At 41.0% G+C, this 15,992-nt stretch overlaps 1 protein-coding gene across 10 annotated transcripts in view; it reads left to right on the plus strand.

The window, feature by feature from the left end:
- Window positions 1-1,008: 1,008 nt before the first annotated feature.
- CCDC178 (coiled-coil domain containing 178) overlaps window positions 1,009-15,992 on the plus strand; it is a 125,269-nt gene continuing 110,285 nt past the window's right edge. Inside the window, exons 1-7 of one of the 10 annotated variants that reach the window (XM_083451616.1) lie at window positions 1,010-1,189; window positions 2,824-2,894; window positions 6,217-6,317; window positions 10,411-10,485; window positions 12,760-12,899; window positions 14,202-14,236; window positions 15,151-15,227. In XM_083451616.1, the coding sequence (XP_083307742.1) occupies window positions 10,434-10,485; window positions 12,760-12,899; window positions 14,202-14,236; window positions 15,151-15,227 (304 nt within the window). In that variant the 5' untranslated portion in view covers window positions 1,010-1,189; window positions 2,824-2,894; window positions 6,217-6,317; window positions 10,411-10,433. Of the gene's footprint in view, window positions 1,190-2,823; window positions 2,895-2,916; window positions 5,635-6,216; window positions 6,318-8,871; window positions 8,939-10,410; window positions 10,486-12,759; window positions 12,900-14,201; window positions 14,237-15,150; window positions 15,228-15,992 lie in introns of those variants that run through there. The other 9 variants (XM_083451613.1, XM_083451614.1, XM_083451615.1 and 6 more) reach the window with 9 other exon arrangements.

A 15,992-nucleotide genomic window follows, 5' to 3' on the forward strand; every position in this document is an offset into this window, starting at 1 on the left:
CTGAGGCCACCCAATCTTTATGGTGTCTCACAATTTTTACAAGGCATCCCTTTAAAACCACCACCAAACCATAGCTCACCTCTACATCCACAGAAGTGCCTTGTGATTTGTTGATCAATTTGTAGTCATCCTACGTAAAAATTATGAAGATTCCTTGCCTTGGATCTATGTTTTTCTGATACTTGGAAATTGTGGCTCTGTGGTAGCTGCTATGTAGTCTTACTAAACCAACACAGGACTTAAATTTGATTGGGGTGGGAAGACAAGGGGGCTATCTAAAATCTTCAAAACGTGTTGGTTTCGACATATATTTAAACAGGTTGCTATTTGTGACCCCAAAAATAATTGTGTGGATGCCTGCTATAGGTTTCTCAACATGAAAAGCTTATGCACTAACCCACAGTGCCATTTAGCCTTCAAGGCACTGTTTCTGTCAATGTATATTTCTGTCTACACGTAGGCAACCTTGCCGTGCGCTCCAAAACACAGCAACGCAAAAGGCAACGCTTTCTCCTTTCTGGAGCGTCGCGCAGATAAGCGATAACAAGAAGTGTTAAGAGCTAAATTACCCTTGCAGCCTCTAAACTGCAAATGTAGATAATGCGACATGCCCTAACAATATCTGAATGCTGTCTAATAGCAGTGACAATTATATCTACTCCACTTTCTTCCTCGTGGCTTTTAACAGCACGGTTATTAAGGCATGCAAATTCAGGAGGATCCGTTCCCATCCTACTGGGTCTGGCTTTCACTCAGCTCTCACGGAAGAGCAAATAATGTGCATGGCATGTGTGCGGTTTGCGTGTGCAAACGCGTCTGCAAGCACACACTTTCTGTCGGTAGAAGCAACTAGAAGGGGGTTAACCGTTGGGGGGGGCACTATTCCATCAAAATAACAGAATCTAGTGTTTATATGTTAATAGAGGAAAAGGCATCAGTGTTTGACAAGATGCAAGCACAGGAAAGGGCCAAAGACCCTCAGGCTCGCGCGCTCTCTCTCTCTCTCTCTCTCTCTCTCTCTCTGTGTGTGTGTGTGTGTGTGTGTGTTGCAGTGCAGCCCACGCTTCTTCGACGCAGCCGTCGCCCTGGAGACGACGAGAATAACGAACTCCTGCCGAAGGACGCGCCGCTCGTCGCCGCCGGGGGAGGAGGGGAAGGCCGCGTGGAGCGCGAGGCGGGATCGGGGCCGGTGAGTCTCCGCGCGGGCTCAGCAGGACGAGCCGCCGGACGAGGCGAAGGGCTTCGCGCTTCCTTCCACAGATGGGGGGGAAGGCGAGGAGCCCCGCCCTCTCCGCGGAAGGGAGGGGGCAGCAGAGCTTTGAAGTTGCGCCGCTGCGAAGACGGGATGGTGTTGCTGCCTGGATCCGCACCTGTCGGCTGCGGCGGGAATGTAGCGGGCCAGGGTTTCCCAAACCTGAGTCTCCAGCTGTTGCTGGACTACAACTCCCATCTTCCCTAGCTAACAGGACCAGTGATCAGGGATGGTGGGAATTGTAGTCCAACAACAGCTGGAGACCCTGGGAAACCCTGGCTAGCCCCAAAAAGGTATACATGGTGTAGCCAAAGGAGGATAGGGGGGCAGGTAAAGGGACCCCTGACCGGTAGGTCCAGTCGCGGACGACTCTGGGCTTGCGGCGCTCATCTTGCTTTACTGGAGGAGGGAGCCGGCGTACAGCTTCTGGGTCATGTGGCCAGCATGACTAAGCCACTTCTGGCAAACCAAAGCAGCGCACAGAAACGGCGTTTACCTTCCCGCCGGAGTGGTACCGATTTATCTATTTGCACTTTGACGTGCTTTTGAACTGCTAGGTGGGCAGAAGCAGGGACCGAGCAACAGGAGCTCACCCCGTCGCGGGGATTCGAACCGCCAAACTTCTGATCAACAAGTCCTGGGCGCTGTGGTTTAACCCACAGCGCCACCAGCGTCCCTTGGGGGGGCAGGTAGATCTCCCCCCCCAAATCAAGAATTTTGGCTCCCCCCCCCCCCAAAGTAATCCTGGCTGTGCCCATGGAAAGGTACAATGCACCTTTTTGGCAGCATGACCCCCTGAAGGTGCTTGACCTGTGCACAGTGGGCTTGGCTCTCAGAAGTGTCATTTGAGGCACAAAGATGAGCTCCTTGGAGAGGGTCAGGGTAGTTTGGACAGAGTTTAGCTCTCTGTACAGTCAGTTCCTTCCTCCTCCCGCCCTTTCGTAACTTAAGGGCCACAATGCCACTTGATCTTTACAGGTGTTTCCCCTAGGAGGGGATATTCCCCAAATGTGTTAGGGGCCTGGCAAAAGTATTTCCAGTTTGCAGACTTTGTCGGCCTGGAATAGCTCAGTCGGTAGCTCCTGAGACTTGTAATCTCAGGGTTGTGGGTTCAAGTCACATGTTGGGCAAAATATTTCTGCATTGACCCAGTTCCAACTCTGCAATTCTATTATTCAATGATTCAGTTGAAGAATGAGTCTGAAAGGCTGGGGTAGGATTCTTCTATGCACCCTTGCCACACAATAACAAGAAGAAAAACTGTATTGTATAGTATTTCCAAGTCTTTGAAGTGCTTTGCCAGTATCATCTACATGCACTCCTTACAACAATGGTAAAAGAAAGTTAGGATGCTTCCAGGCAGGGGTTTATTGTCGGAACAGGGCTCTTCATGAATGCAATGAGCACATAGCATTGGTAGCATCCAAATGCTAGTCTGTATCCCCACCCCCCACCCCCATTAAAACCAGATCTACCCATTCCAGGACAAATCTGATAAATTAAAATGGGAGGCTTTCTGATTTATAACTTCATCTCCTAGCCACTACACCCTCCATCCCCACATTTTACAGGCTCTTATCCTCAGATCCCACTGAGGAATACCAGAAGGAACCTCAAAAGCTGATGAAGGAATTTCCTACAGGCGAGTAGGACCAAATCTATAGAAACACATCTCAGGAACCACTAGCATCTTCTGTTTGCTTCCCAAAATAGACAGATCAGGCAACCTTGGGTACCCCATAGTATAAGGCATCGGTGCCATTACGGTAGGGGTTTCTAGTTATATAGACTCTATTCGCCACCAGCACTCCAAGTTGCACACAGAACATCCCAGATTTCCTGAGGAAACTAGAATCTATTGGCAATTCCCCAGAAAATACCATTCCTAGCTCCCATAAACATTGAGGCACTTTTTACAAAAACAAAGATGGTCTGCAAACTATCAGGAATATCCTTAATGGAGCCTTCAACATACTTACCTACCACTTAGCACAGTGGCATGACAGTTATATGCATGGCCATTGCTTAGCAGTATGCAAGCATCTTCATGGCCATGTTAGAGTAATAACTCTTGTTCAGTTTCTGTCCCCAAAAGCTTGTCCTCTACTTGAGATACATTGAGAATCTTTGTCATCTTGATTCATGAACAGGAGGCACATGTGAAGCTCCACCAAGACTTCAGCAACTTTCATCCCATCTTCAACCTGAGCGTAGACTAGTTCATGCAAGAGGAGCACTTTCTGGAAACTACTGTGCAATGGCATAACAACAACAACAACAATAATAATAATATAAACCCCATTTACCGGTAATACAGCAAATCCTTATATAGGAAACTGACTGCTGCACATACATGTTTCAAGCTTTCACCTAGAACAGACCACAAAATGCATCATCTACAGTCAAGCCATGCTATACAACCACATCTGTTTAGACGCATCAGGTACTCACAACTAAAAATTTTACAACAGGCATTTCTCGGATTACAATACTCACCCAATACAGTATCAACACTGGAAGATTTCTCCTATGCTTTACAGCTCAAGGTTTGCCTGAGACAATTAAAGCACAAACTCAGGTTCAGACAGCAGACTAAGCCAAAACATGGCTTAGCTTAGCACAGTGCAACTGCAAAATAACTGGGGGGAAGAAAGCTGCAATCTCCTCTCTGGGAGCCCACAAGTTTGTTCGTTTATGTTATGTGGGAATGAAGGCATTGTGATATCCTGTGAGTCAGCCCTTTGTGGATGTGTCTGCCTGGCTGCTGTCTAATAAGAAATCATTTTTGCAGATTTCTGTTGGACTCCCTAGTTTTGTCAGTAGGCATGGGGATCTTGCTACTTTGTCTGAATTCCAGCCTCTTTGCAGAATTTCTAGTGCATTAAACCTTCCTTTTTCTCCACATGCTAGTTTAGAGTGTTTGTACACAGCTGTCTCTAACAGCTGAGGTGCCCAGACTGAATTCCTTGCACTCATCTGGTAGAGGGGCTTGATAGGATTTTATATTCTGACTATCATCATTTTTTGTAACCTTGATGGATGGCAGAATTCCATGTGAACTGACAGGGCCTGGTGGCTGGATGGAGGCAATCAGCCTGACTTGGGCAACCTGCCTTGGGTCATTTGGGGAGCACTGAAGTAGGGGCAGGAGATATATCTGTCATCCATCTGCTGCAGTTGTCCTGGAGCAAATGGTAATATTGATGAAGTTTCTTAGAGTACCTGACCTGAGTGATTCAGCTGTCAAAGTTATAATTTGAATAGTCACAGCTGAAGCAAGTAGCTGTGTCACTGGAGACAGAATTACATATTACAAAGCAAACATGGGGATGCCAACCTAATGTTTGCCTCATAGCACTACTTCAGGTATGAGGGTGACAATTGTTGGGCTGAATCAGCAGGTGAAAGAGGAAGGTGTATAAGCAATATCTGATTTCCCCCTGCAAATTCCTTCCCAGCCGTTTATTATTTACTTATTAATTTATTTAAAAATGTATAGCCTGCCTTTTAGGATAATGCCCTCCCACACTGGTGTACAAAATCATAAAACACACAAAAACAATAGTTTAAAACAACAGTTAAGTCCATTAAAACAAGCCATAAATAAATAATAAATCAGCAGAACAATAAATAGAAGTAAGACAGCAGGTGATAAAAAATAAATAAAATGTGGATTGTGAATTTGCAGGAGAAAGCAGATGACTACAGGAATACTCAGGAATTGTAGGTTCGTAAAAACAGTACAGTATGTATTTCCATTCTGAAACAATAAATCTACAGACTGCAATCATAAGTGACTTTACCAGAAAGCCACCCTCAGTTAATCCAATTATTTCCATCTAAACATGCTGAATATTTGGCTGCAAGAATTTAGCATCTGGCCGGAGCACTAGGAAGAGTTTCAGTGTACTCATTTACAACAGAAACACCCTATTTACATTATCATTATTAAGAATGGTTGGTCACTTGTTACCTGAATTTCTCCAAGTGACCTGCAATACTGTGAAAAACAAATAGATGTGTTATATAAAAAACAAAACAAAAAACAGCAACCTCCATAACAGCCACAGGAAGTTTCAGCAGTATGCAATGATGTATACAAGATCATCCTAGTCTTATCAAAAGCCTGGGGAAAAAGACAAATCTTTACCTGGTGCCTAGTAGATGTCAACAAAGGCGCCCAGCAGTCCTTGCTGGGGAGCTCATTCTACAGATGGGGAGCCACAACAGAAAAGGTCTTCTCCCTTGTCACCATCCTCCAAGCCTTCCTCAGAGGGGGAACTTGGATAAGAGACTCAAATGAAGATCTAAAGGTCTGTGTAGGTTCATGTCTGATGCATTCCATATTAAAAGCCTCAATGAGTTTCTGAAGAAAAGGTAAGGTAAGCCTCTACTGATAAATGTTTACCCCCTTTGCTAACTTGGCATCTTTTTCTCTGTTTCTCTTTCCCCCCTCATGTTCTGTGGCAAAGTGTTGTGGTAATATTATATGTTTTCAGAATGGGAAGTTATTGTGTATACCAGTGGTATTTTTTTGTTGAGAAGCTCAATTATATTCTTACAGAGTAATGCTCACTATTCCTTAAATTAGAGAACAGGTGCACGGTGTTTTTGTACTTTATAATTCTGTATTGTTCCATGGCTTTGTGGTTCTTTGTGCTTTTTTCAGTATCCACCTCACATACATTTCTACAATGCCAACACATTGTGCGCAGTTCTTTTGTCCAGTGTGGTGGCAAACAAACAGGCTTCTCTTTTAGTGATCAAGTGTAGTCCTATATTACATGTTTTGTTTCCCTCCCTAAAGGTAAACAGCTTTATAGATAAATGTTAGAGTGTGATGAAAATCAAGAGAAAATTCTATCATACAGTATATGTATTATAGATCTGACTAGATTATTTACGTGTTTCTTTGGAGCTAAAAATCTATGAAGTTGAATGAGGTGTTTGTTATTTCATTATAGTTAAGCACCAAACTGGAGCCATGAGATAAGCTCACATTTTGCCTCATTGGAAGATGCTTTTGTATAAAGAAATAATTAAGATTCAAAAAGAAATTTAACAGGTAAACACTGTTCAAAAGGATACTAGTGGGTCTGAAGGGAGGCTGCTTTTCTATAGCATCTGAACATTTAGCATTCAATTTTTTTGTGTAGCTGGAACTAGGTTTAATGGTATTTAACCAAATAACACTTCTTTCTCTGACCAGAGTATAAAAGTGAGTTTGAAGGCTGATTTCCTGATGGTTCATATTTGAACAATGTCACATTTTACTATGAATATTTAAATTCAACCAATATATAGATATATATATTTAGGGAAGCTTTTAATGCTTAACAGACCACTGTAATTTAATATTTTGTTGGAAGCTGCCCAGAGTAACTGGGGAAACCCAGCCAGATGGGCGGGTTATAAATAATAAATTATTATTATTATTATTAACCAGTGGGAGGGGAAATAATATCACTAAATTGAGCAGTCTGAAAATGTTCTTACAGTATTTTTCACATATATCTAAACAAATCAACAAAATTTATATACAACATTACATTTTGGCTGTATAAGGATCCATAGTCAGATTACTTTGCTGTTTGTTTCTATATATGTGTGTAGAATAATAAACCACAGAGCCTAGGGCTTGCTGATCGGAAGGTCGGCAGTTCAAATCCCCGTGACGGGGTGATCTCGCATTGCTCGATCCCAGCTCCTGCTAACCTACCAGTTCGAAAGCACGTCAAAGTGCAAGTAGATAAATAGGTACTGCTCCGGGGGGAAGGTAAATGGCATTTTGGCACGCTGCTCTGGTTTTGCCAGAAGCGGCTTAGTCATGCTGGCCACATGACCCGGAAAAACTGCAGACAAACGTCGGCTCCCTCAGCCAGTAAAGCGAGATGAGCGCCGCAACCCCAGAGTCGCTCGTGACTGGACTTAACTTTCAGGGGTCCTTTACCTTTTTTATGTGTAGAATAGTTAAAACAGTTTAACTTATTGAAAGAAAGGTCTACTATGTTCATTTTTAAAATGACCTTACAGGGCTTTTTTCATCTGAAACTCCCCAGAACTCGGTTCCGACACCTCTCATGTGCGCTCCTGTACCATTATAACAGAACAAGGGAGGCATTCATAGTGAGTAGGATGAGTCAAACCCACCGTCTGTTGATGACTGGTAAATGAGAATTTTTAGCTAACCCGTATATATTAAGCTTTGTTATTTCAGAATGACTTGTTTAGATGGCTTACTTCAATTAAGCATTTTCACATATATGCATCCATCTAAATTTCAGAGTAGATACAAAAAATAACTTCATTCCAGTTCCAACATAACCATTTTACCACCTGCAGATATGACAATTTTCTATGTTTTCTTAATCCTAACATTTTTGTGAAGTGGACCAGTATTAACATTCTTTTTGAACAAAAGGCATATTGATGCAGATACTGGCTTGCCTTAGCTAGACTTTTTTTCCTGGATGCACTGGTTGCCTTAGTAACTGAAAATTGAAACTTAGTTTAAGTATAATTGCTCCATATGTTTGTACAAATCACACATCACTGTGATCCTTTAAAACAGTGAGCAATTATTGGCAGCGAATTTAAAAGAAAATTAATGATCAAATGCTGAAATATGCACAAAATATTTAAATACTCAAATGCCAAAAAAGATAATTGTATCTAATTTTTCTTTTAATTTGTGCCACTCAATTAAAAATATAGAAAAGATAACTGTTCAAACATGCAACCACAGCCTGACCTGCAGTAATTTATTCAAAGCCGAAGCAAAGCATTTGGTAAAGCTGAAAACATTTCAATATACGGTAAAAAAAGTTACACCTCCAGACTATATCTAAGTTGGGAGAGACTGGGCAAGCACTGGATTGATGTCTGGATGCAAAGGTGGACTGGATGAGGGTGAATAAACTGAGCTTGAATCTTGGAAAAACATAGGCTTTGTGGTTGGTTGGTTCCCATGTCCAGGATATAGGCCAATTGCCTATTCTGGATGGGATGGAGCTCCCTCTGAAGGACCAGATTTCCAACTTGTACTCCTTGATCCATCTTTGACACTAGAGGCCCAAGTGACCTCTGTGAGTAGAAGTGCCTTCTACATATCAGCTTTGGCTAGTTTGCCAGCTGCAACCATTCCTTGACTAGGATAGCCTGATCACAGTGGTCCATATATTGCATAGCTGTCAAGTGTCCCTTATTTGAAGGGGCAGTCCCTTATTCCAGCGCCATGTCCCGCTGCTGTCCCTTATTGATAGATGTCCCTTAAATGATGTCCCTTAAATTTCAAAGGAAGCAGCTCCTCTCCCTCCCTCCCTGCCAGCCAGGGAGGAGGGAGGCTCCAAGTGTGTTGCTTGGCTGTGTTGCTCACCCAATAAGAAGTCTAAGAACAACTGGGGGGTGGAGCTTGCATGCCTTGTGTGTGGCTAGTTAATGCAAGCTGAGGAGGTTTTTGAATGCTGGACGCCATTTTGTTGCACGTGCTGCTGCAAACTTTGCAGTGCAAAGCCAGACCGGGGAGCCATCTTAAGTTAAGGCTGCATAGGCCTTGTGGTGCATGTGATTCAGATTCTATTCAGTTGAACCTCTGGTTACAAAGTTGGTTGGGCAGTGTTCTTGAAGCTACCAGCATGAGTTTGACCAGACTGCAGGAGGACAGGAAGACTGGAGTGCCTGGAACAGGTGAGGCTGCAGGTCCCTTATTTTGGCTGCTGGTCCCTTATTTTCAAGTCTGTAAGTTGACAGCTATGATATATTGGTAAACCTTGATTACCAAAACTCAGTTTGTGTGGGGCATCTCTTTAATTTGGTCCGGAATCTGCAACAAGTGAAGAATATAGCAGCTAGACTGCTTGCAGGAGAAGTTACTTACTGACTGAATATTACTCCTTTGCTGAGAGTGCTGTACTGGTTGTGGATTTGCTACTAGGTCATGTTCAAACTTCTTTTGTGAATTCACAAAGCCCTAAACAACTTGGGTCCTGATTCCCTTTTTTCTACTTTGAACCCCAAGATCTTCTGATGGGGCACTTCTGATCATGAGGTTCACCTAATCTCATTTTCACAATGCTAAACTATGGTTTAGCATTCCATTTCACACAGCCATTGTAACTTGATTTTAAAAGCAATCGTGTGAAATTATGCCTTCCTGTTAATGCAGAATTGTTTTAGTGCTAAATTCTCAGTTTTCTATTGAAATTTTTGTTCTATATTTAATGTTTTTAAATCCATATCTTAGGGAAGTTTGAAGAAACTAAGTAATTTAGAATGTTGTATATGTGTGTTGCTGACTATTTAATTTTATTTAATGAAGTGTGAAATAGAATGTAGAAGCACTTGCATAGCATACCTGATGAGACTATGCACCTGTAGTAGTGCTCTGTATTTTATTCTCACCTCTTTCCTGAGTGTCATTTCCTGAATGCAAAATGTATCCTGTGGTTAAAACAATGTATTTCCCTCCACTTATCCTAAATAAGAAACACATCCCATTGTTTCTTAAGCTACTATCCCCAAATGCCAGATTTAATAAAAAGGGCAATGCAAAGTTGTTGTTTTAAAGTGGAAAGAATAATTTATGTTACAATTATTTTCCCAGCTGTGAAGGGGTGGGATCAACATTATACGTTGAGTTCATAATTTAAACAAACAAGTCCTAGTACTGCTTTTACAACTTTGCTTCTGATTTATATCAAGGGTTGTTTGCAACTCTGTAGCCTACTACTCAGCTCCTAAGAAATTGTCCAATATGAGAACCAGTTTTGAGCTTATTTTTCTTTGGGATCAACCACTCTTGCTGATAGGAGGAAGGGTGCAGAATACAAGCTTTACTTCCTCTTTCACTTTTGTGTATATGCAGCTATTGTCATTTTCTTAAGACAAGCTGCTTTGCACCAAGAGTTGCAACAGAGGAAAATGAAAGTAAAGTCTCAGTTGTGTACTCATTTGTCTCTCACTTATCATATCTCTTTTTTGGTGCTTGGAATAATTAATAAGCAGATTTTGACAATCCAATGGCTTTTAAAAATGGAAAATATGAATTATACTAACAATGCTGCATGTTCATATTTTGAATACAGTACATTATAATGGTATATTTATCTATTTGTGTTTGTTTGTTTGTTTGTTTGTTTGTTTGTTTAAAAAAAAACTAGGCTGCCAAGATCTGTGGGCAACAATGACTGAAATGTCATTACTTTCTTCCAAGGATCACCACCAAAAACCAGAAGGTATTTCCGTCCCGCTTCTTGGAACTTTGTGCAATTTACATTTCTTTAAAGTTTTGAACAGATTTAAACTGTCCCCTCCCCGATACTTTTGAATTTCTGTGTGTATCTGTATATGTAGTATTTTGGTTGTATCCTCCCTCTCTCCAGAGTATCTATCCCCACTTTTGCTGTTGTCCCTTAATACTGTTCTCTTGGGATTATTACTTCCAGCTTGGCTTGCCTTGATGTTGGATTTTTACCTGAGGGATAGCTCAGTCAGTAGAGCATGAGACTCTTAATCTCAGGGTCATGGCTTTGAGCCCCACATTGGGCAAAAGATTCCTGCATTGCAGGTGGTTGAACTAGATGATCATCATGGCCCCTTCCAACTCTATGATTTAAGATTTCTATGATTTCCTCAGTCTTTAAGACAAATAACCTGGATCAGTGTACATGGTTCCCTAGCACAATCTAGGGAGGGATTAGTGTGAAGTCTGGGCTATTACATGTATGTGAAATTTGATTGGAACTGGAAACTAAGAGTCAGAGTAATTATTACATGAAAACAGTCCACATCTGTTCTATTCTGATTCAATCGTTCTCATTCATTCATATTGTGGGGCCTAATTTGGATTAGGATCAATATATTGGATCAAGGTAGTCAGACACTTGTTCTCTATGTCATAGCCCTAGTCTTGATCCTCCCTGCAAGTTGCTGTTAGCCATAGAGGGCGAAATATATACCTAACAGCAAAAGCTGTAGACTGTATATTCTTACCTGAGAGTAAGGACTCAGCTATATAACTGCAAATAAAACATTTTAAGTGTGTTGTAAGTGTTATATACAATGTGACACTTGATGGCGATGGTGAACCTTATGGAAAATTCAATGTATTTTTAAAAGCGCTTTTCAGAACGGTTTTTATATGTGTGTACAGTGGTACCTTGGTTCTCAAACTTAATCCATTCTGGAAGTCAGTGTCAAAACCAAAGCATTCCAAAACCAAGGGGCACTTTCCCATAGAAAGTAATGCAAAGTGGATTAATCCGTTCCAGACTTTTAAAAACAACCCCTAAAACAGCAATTTAACATGAATTTTGCTATCTAACGAGACCATTAGTCCATAAAATGAAACAGTAAACAATGTACTGCAGTCACACAATCAATCAATCAATCAGTAGCTGAACTGGGTTCCACACAGTCAGAAAAACAAAACAAATAAGCCTCGAAAACAAAAATGCAAAATTAGCAAAGACAGACAGAACTCAACGTAACACTCAAAACGGAAGTGTGGTACTCAAAACGAAAGTGTGGCACTCAAAACTGAAGTGAAAAACTTCAATCAGCAGCATAATACTCAAAACGGAAGTGTGGCACTCAAATTGGAAGTTTAACACTCAGAACGGAGCATGTTCGGCTTCTGAAAAAAGTTCGCAAACCAGAACACTTACTTCAGGTTTGCAGCGTTTGGGTTCGAAGTTGTTTGAGTACCAAGGCATTTGAGAAGCACTGTAGATCCCACCAAAGTCCCACTGAACTGCATAGGGCTGCATGGCAAGCCTGTAATATTTTTTATTTATTTATTTATTTATTTACTTTTTATGACAATGGGCTGCAATCCTGAATCTTGGCCAGGAGCAGCAAGACTGAATGGAGTGGTGAAGCCACCACCACCTTTGAAGACCTGTAGCTCACACTGGACAAAGTAAAAGGTGGAGGAGCAGTGAAAATACAATATTTTGCTACACCAGCTCCAGGCTGGCACAGCAAGAGGCCCATAGTGAGTGTATTGCTGGCAGATGGCCTGGCATAGCATCCAAGTACCTGCAATGCTCTATTGTCTGGTTTACATTGGCCACCAGTGGAGGCAATACCGTGGAGGCCCTCAGTCAGCATCCTAACCTCTTCCAGCTTGACAGATAAGGCTACTCTTACGTGCCTGAATGTGCAATAATGATTTACTCACTACATTTTTATCCTGCTTTTCAGACAGTTATGGCCTCTCAAAGTGGCTCACAGTAATTAGAAAAAGAGGGAGAGCAGCCCTGAGTTGTTAGAGAACTGGCATGAAAGCAAATAGCTAACATCTCCTCTTCCCACCACCATCCTGCTCCAAATTGGTGCCTATTGTTCCTGGTTTAAGAAAGAAAAGGTGTTGGGAGCTTGAAATACAAGATTCCGTGTGACATCTACTTATAAAATGTAGTTGATCACACATTCTTTGTAACTTGTAAAACTTGTAAAAATATTTATTACTTGCATTCCCCCCCCCCATTTTTTTGGAATACTTTTAGGGATGAAGGAAAACATTTGGGGGGGCTTGCCCTGCAAGCAACGTAGCTGTGCTGCTGTAAATGCTCCAGCTTCATGTGTTCACAAAGCTATCCATCACATTCAAGATCTAGAAGTAAAAGTGGAAGAATCCTTTCAACAGGTACTTTATTTATTTCCCAGCCTTCACAGAAATTTTACTAGAGCTCATTTTTATTTGACATCAAAAATAGGGGCACAAGTAATACTACAAAAACAATAATAAACAACAAGAGCAATAATACCGAAGGCTCCATTTGTGGGTTGCTCTTCCCAGGGCAGCTCGCCTGGTGCCTTCATTTTACATCTTTAGGCGCCTGGCAAAAACATTCCTCTTGAACTAGGCCTTTGTCTGATTAACGTTCTATGTGCTTTTAAATGTGTTTCTGGGAGGAGGGGTTATTGCTTTGCTTTGTTTTTAATATGTGTCAGGGAACTGCCATCAGCTCAGAGGCCGGAGGTGGAAGGGCAGTTGGGTTACAGGGAGCAACACTGAACCTGAGCAAAGCGGGGGGGAGGCAGGTCCCCTTTTGCCCCACGCCCTCTTTGTGCAGTAGGCTCATGCGCAGAGAGGAGAGGCGTAGGATGGGTGTCAAAAAACTGCTCTGCTGGGGAAAGTTTATGGACCGCCCACTCCCAGATTCTGTTAGCGACTGAGCAGACATGGAATTGAGTCAGTCTGTATTGTGAACGTTTTGGACAAATAATAAAGCCTTGAAAAGACCAACGGGGAGTCTTGCCTGTTTGCTCTCGAGCAACCACGCCCTCATTCATAACAATATGTATTTTGTATTTTGATGCTGTGAACCACCCTGAATTCTTTGGATGGAGAACAGTAAGCAAATTTAATAAATAATAATACGGTATAGAATTTTCTTATTTTGATTGCCTTATGATGGACATTTTGGGTTGCTCCCTCCACTGCTATTTGACTACAAAATTAAAAACTTTCAGTTTGGTTGGGAAACACAGATTTCAATATATCAGAACAGGATGTGTGACCAGTCATTGTATTTTCACACTATATATATATATATTCTTTAAACGTGAAATCACAAATAGCCCAGAGGTAGATCATTTGATCCAACCCTTTGGTCCAACTGTCACACACTACATCCACAACTCAAATGTTTGGCAGATTACACTTACTTTGTAAGCCAAGTAGTAATAGAAAAAATAAGATTTTAACCTTGTTAACTGATTCATAGACAGCCGTTATGAGAGCTGCTGTTACAAGGCTTGACGTGTTTAGGAAAGCAATACATAAAATATAGCGTTACTGTCATATTTGTGTGATTTTTTTTTTTTTAAAGTCTGTGGTACGTGAAATCATTTAAAAACAAATTCAGCTTATCTCCATACACATACTCAGTGCAAATTCTACAACATAAAATATGTTAATGAAGCATCTTCTTTGTATTTGCAGTATGATCACTTGTACAAGCTGGAGAAAATTCCATGGTAAGGATCTTCTGAGTTTTGATTTAATGTTTGTAAAAGGCACCATTCTAATTGTTTTTATTTTACTAATACACACATGGAGTTCTAGCATGAATAAGGGCTTCCCCATTCACTTTAATGCTTGCTTACTTACTTCGCCAAACCTTTATTTGGCATTACAAATATAGGCCATTATAAAACATCCGTATATAAAATTTTAAAATATATACAATAACATCCATATACAATTTGTAATAATTAGGGTTTTCACTGGAGTTTCTTCCCACTAAATAGTGCCATTCACTTTAATGAGGGAAGCCTGCTTGTGCACACATAGGGATCCCCACTCATATTTTGACCAATTAATGTTTTTCAATTTTTAAAAAACGTATTTACCACCACCTCCATTCAAATTTAATACAAATTTAAAAGTGACTTCCCACCCTGCCATCTTGATATTTCACTTCCCACAAGAGCTGAGGTGTTAAGGGGATAAGCCAGGAAGAAGAAGAAGAGTTTGGATTTGATATTCCACTTTATCACTACCCGAAGGAGTCTCAAAGCGGCTAACATTCTCCTTTCCCTTCCTCCCCCACAACGAACACTCTGTGAGGTGAGTGGGGCTGAGAGACTTCAAAGAAGTGTGACTATCCCAAGGTCACCCAGCAGCTGCATGTGGAGGAGCGGAGACGCGAACCCGGTTCACCAGATTACGAGTCTACCACTCTTAGCCACCACACTGGCTCTCAGTATGAGAATGGGGAACATTCTCATATTGGTGGGAGTTGAAGTCTCATAGCAACATCTTGAGGGTTATAGGTCCCTTGATTAAGGCAATAGTTTCATGAAAGATGTGGATACTGAAGATGGATTTGAAGTAACATGTAGATGTTACAAGGGTGTTCCAGCCTTAAAATATTTACTTATATTTACAGGGAGTCAGATATTAAAAATGTTGAAGATAGCTGGTTATCCTCTGAACTGAAGGCTAAACAGTCATTATATTGGGAAGGTAAAAATGGTTGAGTATTTACCCTCTCTGTCACAATGTTATTAGCCAAACTATTTAGTTCAACTTATTTCCTGAGAATTATAGAATTATTTATACTAGATAGTGCCCATTCTAGTGGTTGGAATGTCTGGAATCTGTAGGATGGTGCCGTTTGCCATTTGTAACTCAGAAATTTCTGCAAGGGAGAAGACCAAAGGAGAAAACAGTAATTCTCTTGACTGCTGTGTTGAAATAGCCCTTAGCTACAGTGAAGGAACCTTTTCCAAATTCATTTTCCACGACACATTCTGTGTTCACTGCTTATACTAAGATATATCTGATAACAGTGATTTTGAAAGTATGTTGTGTTTTTGAAACTGAGAAACTAAAACAGATTTTCTTTTAGAGAATGTTTACTAAAAGATAAGCTAAAATGTAAACAGCTATATACATTTGCAGGATAGTGTTTTCATGGATAATTTATCATCACTGAAAACATTCAAATATTCAAATTTTTCTTAATGCTGATGAATATTTTCTCATGAAAACAGGCAGAGTTGTGTCTCATGCTGCTTTACACACAGCAGCAAGCAGTACTGTTAAGCATTGATTCTAGTAGAAAAGAAGGGGGTAAGTGTTGTTTTGCCCAGCAATTACAGCCCAATAATTCATTGTCTTTGTAATTTACAATAGTAGGCTAAATGGAAAATATATATATACAGTTGCTAGACTAAGCTTTAGCATTTACTTATGCAAAATCTGAAAAACAAGGCACATTCCATGCAT

This window comes from Podarcis tiliguerta (assembly GCF_965153285.1).
Source record: "Podarcis tiliguerta genome assembly, chromosome: 7".
NCBI lineage: Eukaryota > Metazoa > Chordata > Lepidosauria > Squamata > Lacertidae > Podarcis > Podarcis tiliguerta.